This window comes from Poecile atricapillus, chromosome Z (assembly GCF_030490865.1).
Source record: "Poecile atricapillus isolate bPoeAtr1 chromosome Z, bPoeAtr1.hap1, whole genome shotgun sequence".
Lineage (NCBI taxonomy): Eukaryota > Metazoa > Chordata > Aves > Passeriformes > Paridae > Poecile > Poecile atricapillus.
Window position 1 is genome coordinate 34,073,074 of NC_081289.1, and position 17,554 is coordinate 34,090,627.

The 17,554-nt window shown below is 37.1% G+C and overlaps 1 protein-coding gene across 2 annotated transcripts in view; it reads left to right on the forward strand.

The window, feature by feature from the left end:
• The window catches only part of LOC131573541 (kit ligand-like), a 56,124-nt gene that overhangs the window by 20,864 nt on the left and 17,706 nt on the right, over positions 1 to 17,554 (forward strand). For both annotated transcript variants that reach the window (XM_058827594.1, XM_058827595.1), the window contains exons 2-3: positions 4,681 to 4,794; positions 13,699 to 13,761. In XM_058827594.1, coding sequence (XP_058683577.1) covers positions 4,681 to 4,794; positions 13,699 to 13,761 — 177 coding nt within the window. The remainder of the gene's footprint in view (positions 1 to 4,680; positions 4,795 to 13,698; positions 13,762 to 17,554) is intronic.

Here is a 17,554-nt window from a genome sequence, read left to right on the forward strand (position 1 = left end):
TCCTGGGCGCTTGAGAGTGTGCAGGGGACATTGCCAGTTCCAAATGTGCTTGCCAAGTACTTCACTGTTTCCAGAAAGAAGTAGTTGTGAGTGGGTGACTTCTTTTTAGACACTTAACTCACTTTTTGGGGGGCTTGAGCAGTGTTTACCATTTAAACAGTATTTAGGTATAGCCATGTGGGGTATTCAAGTTAGCGCGGCCATTTGCATGTGTAAAGGTGTCACTGAAAACCATGAAAATGGCAATTGGAATACATTCTGTATAAATTCTCTTTCATTTAAAGATTTTTCTATTCTGCCAGTTAATTTCTTAATTGGTTTAAGACACATCTTCCATGACTTTAATTATTTAATTTCTATCACAGCTAAAAAACCAAACAGACATTGGAAAGAGTTACTGTGCTTCTATGCATCTGGATGCTGTGTGGTTTAAAAAAAAAATTAAAAAAGCCAAGAAATATATTTTCTTGCTATTTATATGTTCTCTAAACCTTTGTATAATAGGCTTTTTGGGTCTAAGTATGAACATTAAGTTAGCTGTCCATGACTGACCAACAAATATTGTCTGTGGCAGAAGTTCACAAGCCATGTCTCAGCAAAGCAGCATGTGAACACTGTCTGAAGGGCCAATATTGGAAGATGCTCCTACTCCAACATTAACAGAAGTGAAAAAAAAACTTGGGAAGCCTGGCCCAGGGTGAATATTGTTCCATATTGTCAGCTAACCTACTTCAGGTGTGGCTTGGTAGTGGTTAGTTGGATGATTTGCTCAGGAAACTGGGCTGAAAAATTCCATGGCTAATATGATTTGAATACAAGAAATTTTAAAATGGAGAACCCATTCATCTGTGTAGCTACTACCTCTCCCTGTGCTTAATGTTTTCTTGTGGTTTGTTATTTGCCTTTTTTTTTGATGACTTCTTCCTACTTGTGATTAGAATTGTTACCAGGACAAACTAGATGTTTGGAAATGTCCAGACTTTCCAAAGTTTGTTTTATAAAGCAATGTGGTATTCCCCTAGCTGCTTTCCACTTAAGGAATTGGCTGAACATTAACGTGATTATCTTTCATAGCATACATAGTGAAAGAGATGCTAAACTACTCACTCAGCAGCCTTTGTCAACACTTCATATTGTAAACGAAGAACATAAATAAAAAGGATGTTGATTTACTACTGAAAGGATGGTCTTCAACACATTGGATCACTAGCTAAGCTTCTAAAATGCTGTTTACTGAAATTCTAGATTATGGCTTACAAGCAATAGTGCAAATCATTTGCAGAATAAACAAATGTGCACGCTTGAAATCTTTAGTTTATCCTTTTGAGTCTAATCGCTATTTTTTCCCCCTTGCTCAAATTTAAATATTCATTATTTAAGACATTTCAGAATCTAAAGACAATTGAATGATTTTTGAGCTGAAAATAGGAAGAGGCGCTTTGGTGTACAGGTCTGCCTCCTGTCTCTATATGTCTTCAGTTTGATGCTAGTAGATGATGTGTGATTAAATTCTGAGGCCAGCTTTGAAAAATCCCATGTTAACTTAGGGGTAATTAAATATGGAAATCTGTTGTGAGTGCTGTGTAGGTAACTTTTATTTATGCTTAGTAAAGTATAAAATGGGCATCTCTATTTATAAAGCTATTGTTTAAGGTTCCCTTTTGTTCTGTCCTTGATTTAATTCAGTCTAGTCAAGTTTTGCTCAAACAGCAGGTTTGGTCATTAGTAAATAACACAAAAATAGTTCAACTCTTTGATCTGTACAGTCCTTACATATAATGTGCCTGAAGGCATGCGTAATATAAATATTTTGTAAGTGCAAATAATTAAAAGATTTTGTATAATAGGCATGTTGAAACTAGCAGTATTTTGAAGATTTTTCAGTTCCTTTTGGATGACACAGGGAGAAAATAATAAAGAAAAACCTCAAATACTCTCAGAATTTAAAAATCATTTGGTTTTAATAGCAGTTATAAAATTATTCAAAATCCCATTATTTACATAAAAGAGAAAGTATTCTTATTTTTTTACATAATAATAAAATGTATAGTGATTTTAAGCTTCATGTATGGGCTGTCTTTATGTTCAGAAGTACAAAAATTTACAAGGTGCTTTGAAGTTCTGGTTTTATTTGTGTGAGTGTGCTAATGTGTTTATTAATATTACTTAGTTGATCTGCTGAAAAATAGTTAAATTCTAATTAAAGAATTTTTTAAAATTCTAGTTAAAGAATTTTGTTATGTTTTTGATTATTAGACTGTTAGGTTGAACATCATCCTACAACCATGACAGTTCAGTGAACAAATTTCATCTTTACATACTAATCAATGCTGCGGAATCCAATAAAGAAATTGCCAGTTCCTAGTGTGAGCTCCATCTCCAATGAACATGTCAGGGAAAGATCCCTGCCAGTGTCACTGCTAATGCACTGTTTTACTCCAAAGGTTGAACTACTGAGTTTTTGTTCTTGAAAGCAGTATAGTTATTTCATTTTGGAGCTAGTTGTCATTAACTTCTTGCCTTTTTTACAGCAATTTATTTCCAAAAATTGTGAATGAGGTAGTAGACGGCTAGCTTGAGGCCACCTTTTGTTTCTTCTGTGATTCTGGAGCTTATGTAGGAAGGGGAGACTTTTCTCTTGCTCACTTAAAACCAGTTCTTAAATATCTTTGAGCTCTAATACACTTCAAGGAGCTCTCAAAGGTTCCTTCTGAAACTAACAGCATCTTTGCATTTCCCCAGAGCTCAAATTGTTCATATATATATATATATATATATAACTGCAAAGCTTTGTGTAGCATAAAATACAGAAATTTTGTAAGATGAACTATTCATTATTCTCAATCCTTCACATTGGTAAATATGCTCAGTAATTATTTGTACAAATATTAAAATAAAAGTATTTCTAAGTGCTAGTTTTGTTGAAGCAAGAGACATTCTCAAAAGACATCTTGCATATTGTAAATTCACTTTGCTTAGAATACTTTTGATTTCTTTCTCTGTGGTGTCTGAGAGTACAGTTTAGGGAAAGGCAAGTGCAGGCTCCACTGAAATCTGCAGTCCTGGCTTATCTCATCTTTGACAGAGCATTTCAACTGTGTCAGTTACTTGGATCAGAAAGCTGAAGAATTCTACAGGAAAACAAAGATGGAGGTTGTCTGCCTGGTACAACTGACTAAACCATCAGTGCCAGTGCAAGAGGTAGGGAGAGGAAGCTAGATTGTCTTTTTTACCAGCAGCCCACACTGATGTTACCTAAATATGTCAGGAAGCTGTATTCTAAGAAAGCAAACGACCAGTTTTACTTGCAGGATAGATACAAGATTTAAGAGATAAAAGATACAAGAAAGAGATTACTCTTGTCATTTAACAGCTCTTTTAGGTAAAGTGCCTGGCACTGTTCTGTCAAGTTTATGAAACTCCTGAACAATCTTTATTATCATTCTTTCTTAGGCCCTCCAGATTACTATAATGATAGTTCATCTTTTTAATCCGTGATTTTTCTCTTGTTTTCCTGGAGAATTGTGTCGCTGTTGGTTCACTTCCTTTAGTCTTACGTGAAAGGTTGGAGAGCATATGAAGGCAAGGGTGGAGGCTGGAGTTCTCTACCTGTCACACAGAACATAAGGAGCTGAGCTGTATCTTAGTTTGCGCAAAAGCAAATTCTGATCTCAGTCCTGCCCTTATGGAGGCTTAGGAGCCTGCACAGGCAAATTCCATACTTGCCATAAATGTACACCATCATCGGCTTTTGCTGACAGCTTCAGTCAGCTGGCACAAGAAGCTTCACAACCCGAGGCAACTTTTGATTATCCATAACTTAAATGCTTTAGCATTCTGGAAATAAAGATCTGCAGCTTAAACTTGGCACAGGGCTCTGTGGGAAACCAGTGAAGCACAAGGAACAACAGAAGGCGAGGAAGTTCAGGCAGTGTAGCCAAGGAGACACCCAGGTGCATCGCAGCTAGTTAGTTATCTGGTGCTTTTCTGTGTGAGTCTCACAAGGCTGTGTGAATACATTGCATTGCTGTTTCCAAAAGGATTTAGGAGGGGAATGTAGTGCCAAAGCCAAGCTGGCACTTCTGAGAGGCCAGAGCACATCACTTGGAGAAGATGTACTGTACTGCTGCTTGAGATGTCAGTATTTGGGCAGAGTCCAGTTGTGGGTTTGCTTGCAGTTTAAGTACTCAAATGAAATGGCTGTGATTATTAACTTTCTCCTTTTGTCTTGATGTAATCTGGTATAATTTTGTTCCATATCATTTATCACATTACAACCGCAGATCTATCAGGTGAATGACAAGTGTGTAATTAACTTTATTTTGATGATAAAGAATATTGCAAAGTTTGTGTCTTCCTCTTTGGTATCCGTAAACTTTGCAAAAACCCAGCTAAGTGTGATCCTGTGCAAGTAACCTGATGGCTCGGTACTAAGCTTTCCATTAATACTCTAAAGATATTTGCTTCCAGAAAAGATCAATTAAGTGCATTTTCATGAATTCCTTCCATTAAGATGATATTGTAATAGTACAAGTATGCCTTCATGAAGGATAAAGAGTATTGTTGCTTCTAGACTTCACATATGAAAAACATTACCACAATCTCTTGTTACTTCATATTTGGCGATTGCTCACTTGGGGTTTCTTGTTTCTTTTTCCTTTTTTCTTTTTTACTAAACAGACTTGGATTATCACTTGCTTTTGTCTTCAACTACTCCTACTTAATCCTCTTGTCAAAGCCCAGAGTTCCTGCGGGAATCCAGTCACAGATGATGTGAATGACATTGCAAAACTGGTAAGTACCTTTTATTGTACATTATTCTGTATGTTCAAAATAGTCAGTGTTTAGGGGCTCTTACATTTCTAAGCAAAGTTAGTAAATATGTATTAGAACTAGGAGAATATTAAAAGAAAATCCATCAACATCTGTCACTTGAACCAAACCTTTTCTTCCAGTGTTAATTGAAGAGATTACCTTGACCAAAATGGAGTGTACATACATATGTAGTTTCCTGACTCCAAAATTCAATAAAAATTGTCAAAAATATTTATTTCCTTAAACATTCTTTCGGAGCAGACTGTTCCCCATGCAGATGAAAGATTATTGTCTTTGTGTTACTGACTTGCTCCATAGCAGACTGCCAGCAAACACAGCTGAGTTGAAGCAGAAGTATTTACTGCGGGTATATGAAAGATAAGTGCCATATATAAAAATAGCGTGATAGCAAACATCACTGTAGCAATCAAAGCAATAACAATTGAACAGGTTTTGCAATCTTTGGGTGTGAGTGGGTTACATGGATTATATGTTTCTCTACTTGCTGTACCCAGAAGTTTAAGTCTGAAGGACTCACAGCTTCGTATAAAAACTAAATTCATTTAAGGAAGTTGTAACTGTTACTTAATTGACCACTGCATTGACCTGAAAAACTGCATCTGCTTGTAAAGTCAATTGTTTTTTTAGCTCCACTGAAGCTAATAATTAGGCTATTTTGCAGTAGCGCAGGATATAACACTGAAGTTTTTAAGAAATAATATGTACTGAGCACTTAACAAGCATATCTTCATCAGCATATTGAATCTAGCTGAAAATTGTAGCTTTATTGTGGGAAAACAGTTGCAACATCCGTGTTATTATTATCATACACTTAAATTGGAGCCCCTAGCATTTGCTGCCTGTGCAGTCTTCTTGTTTTCTTTGGTCCTTTTTATATACATTGGCACATAGTATAAATCTCTAGGGGTACTCTAGTCCTACTTAAATGTTTAGTGCTTCAAATCTCTTTAGGCAGAATTTTGAACTATTGGCATATTTATTCCAGTTAATATTTCATCTCTTGGAAGAGTATTAAGCTTTGATGTAAAACTGTGTAAAGCATGCAAGAACAACAGAATTCCTGTGAGGGCTGGTGAAATTGTGTAGTGCAGAGATAGTAACAACTTTTTGTCAATTATGTGTCCCGAGGACAAATGCTTTAACTTTCCCTTTAGTAACAATTTAAACATCAAGATCGTAGAAATATAGATTACAAAAAAAAAATAAAAAAAATGTGCAAACACCTTGAATAATCACACTGTCCAGGTTACACTGTTCTTCTGCTACTGCCAAGCGTGAGTGGAGTTGGGCACTTCTTTGGACACTCCTCCATTCGGATGCTGTATGGTCATTCTCCTGACTTGGACCCATGTCTTTCAGATCACCCCACGAATGCAAAATTGAGGTCAAGTTACCAAGTAAATTCAGAGATACTTTGGGTTGGAGAAATAGCAGAGTGATCAGAAAGTGCAAAGCCCTGGACACATAGGTTCTCTCTGTTTTGAGTTGCATGAGTTCTGAGAATGTTTTGAGGAAAGTCTATCTCACTATTTTTTCTGTGTTAATATTTGCAGAAATAATTTCAATCAAACCATTTGAGAATTAAAAGAATAAGATAAAATTAAGCTTAGTGCCCTCAATTTAGTAGAAGAACTCTTTGTTTCGATTAATATGATTATATTGCATGTTGATCGTTCTCTTTTGCTACAACGTGGCAACTAGACATTGAGAACAAAATTTTAAAAATACATAATAAGTACTTCTAAAGCAAATACTCGTTAGCTGACAGTGTGAATATGAGAAGGGAGAAGCCTACAAAGGATACTGACTGATGATAGTACTTTGTAGCAAATACGGGTTTTTTATGCTCTGTGAACTACATCCCTAGCACATATAAAAAGCACTCCAACATGATATTACTTAAAAATATGGTTAAGAAGACCCTAGAACTCTTGCAAATTGAAGCAAAAAATTTGTACCATTTCTGCTTTTTGAAACACAATATACTCATTTAATTAAAGAAGGATATTCTGATGATGTATATCTTTCATCCCTCAGCCACTCTTCATATGACTCCCTCTCTAGACCCCTCCCCAGCTTTGCTGCCTTTCTCTGCTGTTCCTCTTGTAGTCAGGGACTCAGAACTGGACAAAAGACTTGAACTGTGGCCTGACAAGTGTCAAGTACAGGGAGACAATCACTTTCCTGGTCTTGCTGGCCACAGTATTGCTCATACAGGCCAGGATGCCGATGGCCTTCTTGGCCACCTGGGCACATGTTGGACCATGTTCAGCAAGCTCTCCAGCAGCACCCTGAGGTCCTTTTCCTCCAGGCCACCACTGTTCCCCTAGCCTGTAGCACAGGGCAGAGTTCTTGTGAGAAGTGCAGCACCTGGCACTTTGCTTTACTGAACCTCAGTCAACTGGTGCCAGTCGACCGATCAAGCCTGTCCAGCTCCCCCTGCAGAGCCTTCCCACTTTCCAGCAGATCAGCTCTAACACAGAACTTAGTGACTGAGAGTGTTCTTGGTTGCCGTGCCCAGATCATCAATAAAGATAATAAACTGATACTGGCTGACCCCAATAGTGAGCCCTGGGGAACACTAATTACCACCTGGTTCTGGCACCATTCACCATCAGTCTCTGGGTCCAGACATTCAGACAGTTTTTATGCAGTGAAAGATGTACTTGTCCAAAGCATGAGCTGCCAGCTTCTCCAGTAGAATGCTGTGGGAGACAGTATCAAGGGCTTTACTGAAATCCTGGTAGACAACACCTGCAGCCTTTCCCTTTGTCTGGAGATCCTATTGGCCTTTAAGTAAAAGTTTTATTTCTTCACTGATCCAAAGAATCTGTGCCTGTAGAACATAGGGTCTTTAATAAATATGCTCCCCTTTCACACTGAGAACAAATTGTAGCCCAGAGGATTTCACAGAACTGTTAAATGTACAGTTATTGCTCATAGTTATTATGATGTTATCCACAAACTCTGTCACATTTGGACACAGTGATATAGTAGTTGTTCCTAAATGCTTTATTCTCATGACATTCTCAAAGACTGTCATGTTCTTTAACCCTTTTTGTCCACATTTATGAGTATAGTCCCATCTCTGTGTGCACTAAACTATCTGTTCAGCAGTAGTGCACAAATACCATCACTTACCTTAGGATATTGGCCTCTCTTCCTCCTGTCTCATCACAAATTATCAGGCATAACTAGTCTAGAGCCTAGTTTGGCATGAATCCTTCTTGGAGGCAGAGTAGGATGTCTTTCATCTCTCCAAAATGTTAGCCTTTCCTGGGCTATTTCTCACTATAAAGTTACACTACTATCTCTCCCCACTCTTCAAAGTTCACTTTTAAAACCTTCATTATCTTTCTTGTCATAATAGAAGAAAAAAATGTCTGTAATTCTCTGGAAAAACAAGTGCATTTTTCTTCCAAATTCTTGGTGGATAAAACTCTAGTCTATGAAAAACCTTTTTCTAGCTTCAGCTTCTGTAGTTTTGCTCTTCTGTCTGTTCACATGCTGCTCTGACCCTTTATCATCTACTTATTTCCTTCAAGCTGTTCCTCCTTTTTTTTCCACTATCAATGGCAAGCTTCTTGGGTTTATCTTCAAAGGTACTATTAACACTGCCTGTGTTGTCATAACACATGCTGAGTTTGCCCTCAGCTTCTCCTCATTATTTCCATGGTATCTGTTACACTGTTTGTGGCCACAGGAAAGATGCTCCTTGATGAACTCCAGGCAGATTCCCATTCTCTTCCTATCTCATGCTAAAAATCCTTTGCAGTATGAATCTATATCCCTCATTTGGCTTTTTCTCCAGTGTGTTTCCCCACACACACACACAATTCTACTGCAGTGAACCTACAGCTTGCTAAACAGTGCCACAATTCCCTACCTTGTCTTTGTTTATTTGGTATTGGGATTGCTTCATGTACTGTAAACCCTCTACATCGCTTGTAGAGAACTCCTGAGCATGACTGTGGCTGTGTTCTGCTCAATTTTATTGTGCTATAGGGGTATGAGAACATGCCTCAGTCAAGACCCTCAGTGAATATAGATGTGAGATGTCTACTAAGCCTAAGCTACTGGAGGATAAGTAAGGCATGCTGTGCAGTGCCTGAAAATGTGGGTTATTTGCCTAATCAACTTTGTTTTGAGTAATAAACTAAAGACAGATGTGTGGCACGACTTGTTTTCAGTGGTCTTAATCTGGATTTTTTCATGAGCATCATTCTAGACTCACACCAGAAGAAAGAATTGGAAAGAAAGAAGTAAATTCATTAGTTTTCTGAACATTAATCAATGTAAGACCAAACCAGACTGGTATGTCTTCATAAAAAAGTGACTTGTGTATTCTGTAAGATTAAGTTTATTCACATCTAGCTAATATAATTTTGTCATATGAAGAATATAGCCTAAGTAAAATGATCTTAAGAAGCAAAGAACAATTGAATAGTAATTTTTGAGAACTTTAAAAGGGCATAATTTCATACCTATAGAGAATTAAAGTATCTAGAGATTATTCATGCTGCACTACTCATCACATGACCTCCTGCCTCTTTTGTAATGAAGATGTCTGGAGGGAAGCACATTACTTGATGAGCAAATGTTCCGTATTATGAAACTGTAATTGCAGCACCTGTCAATAATGTCTGTCCCCATTGTTCTTTTCAGCACAGTAAGTCAACAGAAAGCTGCATCGCTATAATTGTGCATTTGATTTTGCATAAGAATTAGGAATCAGTTTCATATATGTTTGTTAAATATGAACATCAAAACCTACATATAAATAGAATTTTCATTGAGCTGTGCAGTATGTGCAGAATATACCTACATATTTTTATTTTGTCCATTATCAAAATATAAGATACTTCTTCTATGAACTACTTATCTAAAGCAATTTTCTTCTTTTGAATGTTGGAAGCCCAAACAATAATCAGGATTTACTGACCAGTTCCTTGTTTGAAACATGCTGTCAAATACTTTGCTTTCACATTACATCTTTGCTGTAAATATGTACTTTACACTCTCTGCCACATTTGATTTTTATTTTTAAATGGATCTAACTCTCCTGAGTGAAGGGGTTATAAAAAATTATCCAGAGTTGTTATGCTGCAAATAATCTGCCACTATGACTGTAAAAAGTGTGAACGGAAATCGTTAGCATGTTGTCTTAAGCCAAACGATGAAGATTTTATTAACTGCTTCATTAGCAGATGAGATGGAGTAGATTGCAGAGATGGAGAACAGACAGTGGAAGCTCCTTCAGGAAAACAAAAGCCAGAGAAGCTGTGACAAAGAGCTAGAGAGGAACTTTTGACCAGGGCACGTTGTGCTAGGACAAGCTGAACTGAAGGAGGAGAAATTTAGGCAAAAGCAAGAAATTCTTTACTGTGAGGGTGGTGAGGCACTGGAGCAGGTTGCCCAGAGAAGTGGTGAGTGGCCTTTCCCTGGAAAAGGGTGAGGACCAAGTTGAATGGGGCTCTGAGCAACCTGATGTAGCAGAAGATATCCCTGTCCATGGTAGAGGTTTGGAATCAGATGACCTGTAAGGTCCCTTCCAACCCAAACCATTCTATTATTCCATGAAAAGAACAGGAAAAGGGAAACAAATAGACAGAAATTTAGGGTTGAAATAATATCTAAAAGGAAAGTATGTTTTTTCCCATCATATGCTTCAAAGTAAAAAAGAAAACACTGAAAATGCAAAATTATATATTTTACTTTATTAACATACTTTATTTTTTTATATGTGTATGAAAACTATCTGTGCTTGTCTCCTTACAATTTTCATAACAATCAAACAAAATAAAGGGAATTTTCAGGAGCAGTAGCACTCGTTTCAAAGCATGACTGCAGATAGGTCATCTCTCATGTCTGCTGTTGGGATGAAAGAGTAGTTTATGGAACCCAAATCACTTTTACATCCTTTTTTCATCTCCCCATCTATGTGATCCTGAGCATTTTTTAAAACATGTTTGGGTTATGCAATGTTAACAGTGCTGTATTAAATATTCAGACTTCTCTATGTTAAAAGTAATCTTACATTCCCCAGTTTGAGATTTTGTTACAGCTGGGAATATAGCACTTACTGTTGGTTTTATATGGATTTAAAGACGTAAGTCTAGATTCCCTGCTCTTCAACTTTTCTCAGCCTGTTAGGATATCTGAAATCACACACAGCCACTAAATCAGAGAAACTTCAGTTACATTTTAATTGCAATTCACTGCTTTTGGTTCTACATATTCCTTTGCAAGATTATCAGTTGACATTCTCTATATCAATCAAAACTTCTGTTTTAACCAAGGTAAATCATGCAGGAAGGTGTTTTGTGCCCCCCAACTTTGTCACTGTACTCATGGAGTTGATTAGAGGAACTAATGAAAAAGCCATCCAGGACTCAGGTATTTTGAAAGGTCAGTTCTTTTCCAAACACCCTTGCTCAGGCAGGTCAGAGCTGCCTTGTCATCTGCTCCTTGTTGGAAGCCACAGCAGTCGGGCACTCTGCACAGAGCAGGTGTGCAGAGTCCATTCATTCCTTTCAGGATCATTTCAGCAGATGAAATTTGAGTGGTTGGTTTTGGCTCAGTCTTGGTGGTTAGTGTTCAACAAAATTTCAAGATACATTTCAGCAAAGCAAGAGAGTACAAAATGCAGACCTAGTATAGACATATCCTTCACTCTTACATCAGGGGCTTTACCCTATTTTCTGTGTGTGAGTTGGGAAGTCCAAGTGAGACACAAATGTAACTTCATCACTTTGAGATCCATCATTTACCAGCACTGCATCTGACATGTGGACTTCAGTCAACAAAACTTTAACAAGTTTTGTCTTGAGGCAGTGCATGTATTTTGACACCCTCCTCCCAGTGATCTTCATTTTTAGTAGTAAATTCAAAAATATCTTATCTGATTCACAGTCTGTCAAGGAGAGAAATATCTGAGGCTGAGCTGTATGCTCCAGCTCTGATTGAGAAGGTGTAAGAGCTCTTGGGCACTTAATTTTTTTTTAACTGTGCGTGAAAAGTGCTTGAAGTGCTCTGATGCCAGGAAAGTAGATCGTATACATAATGCATATCAATTCTTGTAGTGTTCATTGATATGGAACAAATTTAATCTTCCAGTGACCTTTCTTATAGAACAGTGGTTTTGCTGCCATTGCTAAGTGTGGAATCCCTCTAGAGTGAGTAAGGGAAACTTTTCACATAGAGTAGCATCTTCGCTATCTATGCTGCTTGAAGTGCTGCTAATCCTACCTCTCTAGGCATGCAAAGGAAGCTAGAAAAAAAAATTGAATACTTATTGGTATGCCACGATGCTGTGATGTTTTAAAGAAAGGAATAATAAAAAATTTACATAAGGATTTAGAACAAATCTGATGTTCTAAAGAAATTACAAGTATATTGAAATATTTTTCAGTATTTATAGCATCTTGAGTCAAAATGCCAGATAAATAGAAATTAATATTGAGAATTTTTGTGGCACTTCTGCTTTAGGAATGTGTAGGTATAAAAATAAAAGAAGAATAAAAGAAGAAACAAAATTGATTTGTGTGAGAGAATTTTTAAGGATTGTTTATATATCATTTATATAGTAACTGTTCTAAAGTAGGAGAAAGATGGATAGCCCACATAAATTAAAAAATGTTTGGAATTCACTTGTGTTTGGCTGCATATAAGAATTACCTTTGATCATTTCTAGAACCATAATGTTTTTAAATAACTGGTTTAATTTTTAATTGAAACAAAATTTTAGTTAAGAAACAAAACACTGTGTTTTGCAAAACAAAATACTACCTAAAAACTGCTCAGGGGAAAAAGAAATCCCTGTGCTGGTTGCTATAGCAGCAGAATCAAAAGCAGCCATAACAGAATGATCTTTAACCCAAAGCAGAAATGCTTTTGCACCAAAGGAGCTACATCTGTGCATATTGTTTTTGACTATGTGGATTTCAAACCAGGATGAGAATATCAATTGATGCTTTCATTGATAGAAAATAGGTTTACTGTATCATTAAGCATCATATCACAGCTAAATATTTTGGAAAAATACTTCAAAAGGCTGTGGATTTGTGGCAGTCCAGTGACTGTTGGACTGTTCATCTCCCAATTCAGCACATTCCCCAGATGTTCAACCATGTCTCACAGTAGTGTTGGATTGCATCCGTGGCAGATGGTGTAGTATAATCCAGTGGGAACCCTTCTTCCACTCCTTTCCTTTGCTGCAGCACACTTCATGCTCACCCACATCTGCAAAGCTGTAGCCTGTATGTGGAAGCTCTCCTTTGCCCCAGGACACTGCTAAGATATATTGATATTGCTCATCATTAGTAAGAAGCACAACTCCAAAGCTGAAGTTGTGCTCAAGTGTTTTTCTGACCTGGTACATAACTAAGCACAAGACAGGCAAATATTTAGGTTCAGATGTGTGTTGAAGTTGGATGTTACTTGAAGGAAAAAGGGCTAAATACTTCTGGGTCCTCTACTGTCTATGGTAGATGTTGTCATGTAAACACTTCAAGGCATTAAAGGACAAAAGGGCAGTGGAGTTTCTGCAGTAATAAAAGTCAGATCACTTCTTCTCTACTCATTGTTCACTTTAATTCTGCTCGGAAGCAGTAGCATTGAACATGATCAGATCAGATCTGAGCATGTTACAGAGCTGTGGAAAGATGGTTCACTCCTGGGCAAATAAGTGTCAATGGCAGTTCCACAGGAAAGTGAGTGTGTAAGTAACCATTTTTGCCTGAACCGGGTAAATTACTGAAAATTTGTGTTGAATATTTGCTAGATTTTGTTGAATACAGTAATGGAAATAAAGTCTTACTTTGTGTAGTAAGTAATAACATTTTTATTATCTGTTTATTGTAGGTTGGAAATCTCCCAAATGATTATCTGATAACCCTTAAATATGTCCCGAAGATGGATAGTCTGGTATGTACAACCACTTCAAGTTAATCCCAATAAAATATCCCACTGTAACCAGTGATGGCAGTAACATTTTGTACCTAGTCCTATATCTTGGCAAGTTACTGTTAAATAATGTTTATTTCACTTTTCATATGGTTCCCAAGTATTTATTCAAAAGAAATGTAGAGAGATTCCTGCAGTCCCTTAAAACATTTTAATTGCAGGAATTCTAGAAAAAAGTTTCTTCATATTAAATTTTTTAACTTTTTTTTCTGGAAAAAGTCAAATTTTTAATGTGCTATTATTTCGTCAGTATTATTTAATTGTATCAATTGAAAAATATTGTTTTCTTAAAGAAATAGGTTCTCTGTAATTGTATTTTGGAACTTACTGTAGAAGTCCTTCTTGTTTCAGCCAATGGAAATGCCATTAGAGCACAACAAATTTAAACAAAAATAGTAAAGAGAACAACAAATTTACAATAGTAAAGAGAACCTCAAATTCAGCAAATGTTAGCATCAGTAACTAAACAAACCAGTAGGATTTCAAACATGCTTTGTGTAATTCTTTCTATATAATCCCATATTTAATACATAGCGATACTTTCAAATAAACAGTATTTATATACTTTAAAATTTTATAACATTTTTATTTAAAACTCATATTATTTTATTGCTCAATCTACTAAATATTTTTTGTTTTTCCTCAATTTAACAAAAGAAAATTTGAAATTATGTACTGAAAAGCTGGTTGTTGCGTACATTGCAATAAAAAGGAGAAAAGGGAAGAAGGTGAAAGTACAAATTATGCTGAATACTGTGTTGTTTTAAGGCAAGGAAAAAAGTAAGAACATTATGATTTTGTCAGTTAAACTGAACAATATTGTGCCTGTATTAGAATTAATCATTGTATACATACATCAGTAGCTGAAAATTATCTGCTAGATGTAAGAAGCTATTTTTGTGTCTGTACAAAGTTTTCACTGTAAAAATCCAATTTGTATGTGATACACATATAAAAACGCATCCTACCCTACAACAAAGTGGCAAATATAGCAACATTCCCTATTGCTATTGGAAAATGATGCCAAAAGCAACATTCAGTCCTGAATAACAAGAAGATGGCAGGAGGAAGAGGCTGCAGGATAGTGAAGGGCCCTGAGTTGTGAGGTTATGAAGGGTTATGTCAGACGTAGAAGTGTTTTTAAGAGTTTTGCTGGAAGCTTGAGGCTTTTACTAAAACTTTGAAGTAAGTTTCCAAAGTAGAGTACTTTGGAAAACCCAGTTTAAAGTTGTTTCTTTAGGCAGGAAAACTCTGCAGAACAAATGCTATGGAAGTGAGGTACTAGATCCTTTATAAATAAATATAATGGAAATTTTTCCATTTCTTATAATAGCCAATATTTAGAGAAAAAGGAAGCAAGACTGGCTGCCACTGTCCCCTGACTGCTGGGCTTTTTGAAATTCACTTATCTTCGTGTCTGGTGTGATGATATTCACATCTGTGGAGGACAGCTGTAGCCTGAGTGCTGTTTCCCCAGCTTCCAGCCCATTAGCTGTTGGGCTGGATTGAGGCTGTTTCCTCCACTGCTCTCCTGGGGTGTGGGCAGATGAAGAAGGCCAGGGAACCTGCTTGAGCAATGAGTCCTGGTTGTTCTCACTCTTGCCTCTCTCCATGGTTCAGTTTTGATTGCCAGTGTGCAGGTTCTTTTCCATTCTATGTCATCTCGGTGCATCATATCCAGAGAGTTAGATCTAGTCTACATTTACAACAAGCAGCCAAGAAATAAAAAGGAAGAAGTCGAGAGCTGAGATTTTCACGTTCCCTTTGCACACCACTTTCAGTCACGGTAATGGCAGGTGCAGCTCTTGGCCACGTGCCTTCACAGGAGGAAGTATTCAGCAGTATTCAGATTCCACTTTGCCAAATTCCTCTGGGAATTTCAGGTTGTGTTATGCATACCACAGCAAGGCTTGCTGAATAAGTAGGCTTTGCTTTGGTCCATGCAAGCTGGGAAATCCATGGCTTTGCCTAAAGTAAATGCCCTTTGCTCAACTCTGAAGGGTTTGAAATGGTGCTCTGCAATTTTTTCAATAGATTACAATCTTCAGTGCGTGCTTAATAAAGTGGGAAGTGTACCCAAGGTAGCAAGTCCCAAATGTAGATAACTAAAGGTAGGAAGGCAGGGTGAATGCAAATCAGTGTAGTGCATGTAACAGGAACAGACTGACCCATCCATTAAACAGAAGGGTTATTGCATTATGTACTAGCTCAAGGCAACTGAATGGCTTAAAAAGTCTTGTATAGAGTGAACTGTGTAGTTGAACCTGAAGGTTAAAAGAGCTGACAGCAAAGGGTTGAATTCAGAGGAAGAGATAACATTCAAACTTATACATAGATGTAGAAAGTAAAAGCCAAATGAGACGTACGAGGGAAATCCCGTTTGCAGTTGGCCTAAAATGTAAATCTTGGTCAAAGTTTACACAAAATATCAGAGTTAAACCTCAATTTCTCCTTACAAATGTCATATTTTTCAATTAGAGCAGTTTTATCCTCATGTTTGGTAGGTATTGACACAGCAAGTGCTTGCACAGCTTGACATTTCTGAAAAGAGAACTTAGAGCTTTTGTGAAATACAGCTTTGTAGGTCAGAACAGTTCAGTTAGAGGAGACTCCCACACGCATGCTAAACCGCAGGAGCAACAAAATAGACTCCCTGCTGGAATTGCCAAATGCTCACTGGGAGAAGCAGCAAGCTTATGCTAGTCCCTGCCAGAGGAGAATGCTCACCCACAAAACCTCAAAGGAAAAGGTTTTGGAGGTTTCCAGTTCAGGGAAGCACAGTAGTTCTGGGTCAGTGTTCCTACTCAAAAGCAGAGGAAAGAAAAATGCGTTGCCGGTCTCATGGGTGTGGTGGGACATGGCACAACATACACTGCTTGAACGGAATATGTTTCTTTCTCTGATTTATTTGTTTCTGCCTCCCCCCTCAACTTGTCCTGGAAGGAAAAAAGTGAAGCAGACTCAAGCCAAATAAGCCAAATGCTATCCATTTTTCTTTCTGTTTCCTTCTTTTTTAAGTCATTGTTGAGGTAATTGCAAAAGGCTATATCACTGACTTGCCACAGGTTATCATTTTGTGAGAGTTGTACACAGAAGTGGAAATTCAGGTGGAGCTGAATAATGTATTTACATTTGGTTCTCTAAGCCTGGAAGCCTAATAGTCAGATTAGTCTTCAAAAATGTGAAGTGTATTTTTTCTTGTCAGAAACATTTACACATCAAAGCAGAACAACACCTGTGGATTTTTTTTTATTTTTTTAATAAAGAATCTTTAAGGATTTAATAAAGAAAATGTAGGTTTGTTGAAGAAATTGAGTAAAATGAGATTAAGCCTCGAAGTCTGTACATTCCCAAACATTTGCTGTGTATTGCAGAAGGTGGATTCAGTGGGTGCTGCCTATCCGCTGGGCAGCAATTGGAAACTGATTTAGTGATACTTCAGGCTTGTTGGGCTAAGATCTTTGTATCTGGAAGACTCTAATGAGACATTTTCAATATTGGAAAAATAATGTCATATATGGAATAAATTCTCATAACCTTTGCCATTAAAAATTTATCTTTTATTGGGAAGGTACAAGTTGCAGTTCTGACTAATGAGTTACCTGTACTTTTGCTGATCATACTGAATTAGGGATTTTCCTGGGCTGGGTGACTTTTTTCTCTATTTGACTACTGTTATATATATCTAAGTAAAAGAAGTTAATGACTTCCTCTAAGACAGCAAGATGAATTACCAGGTTTCAGTCATGTGAGC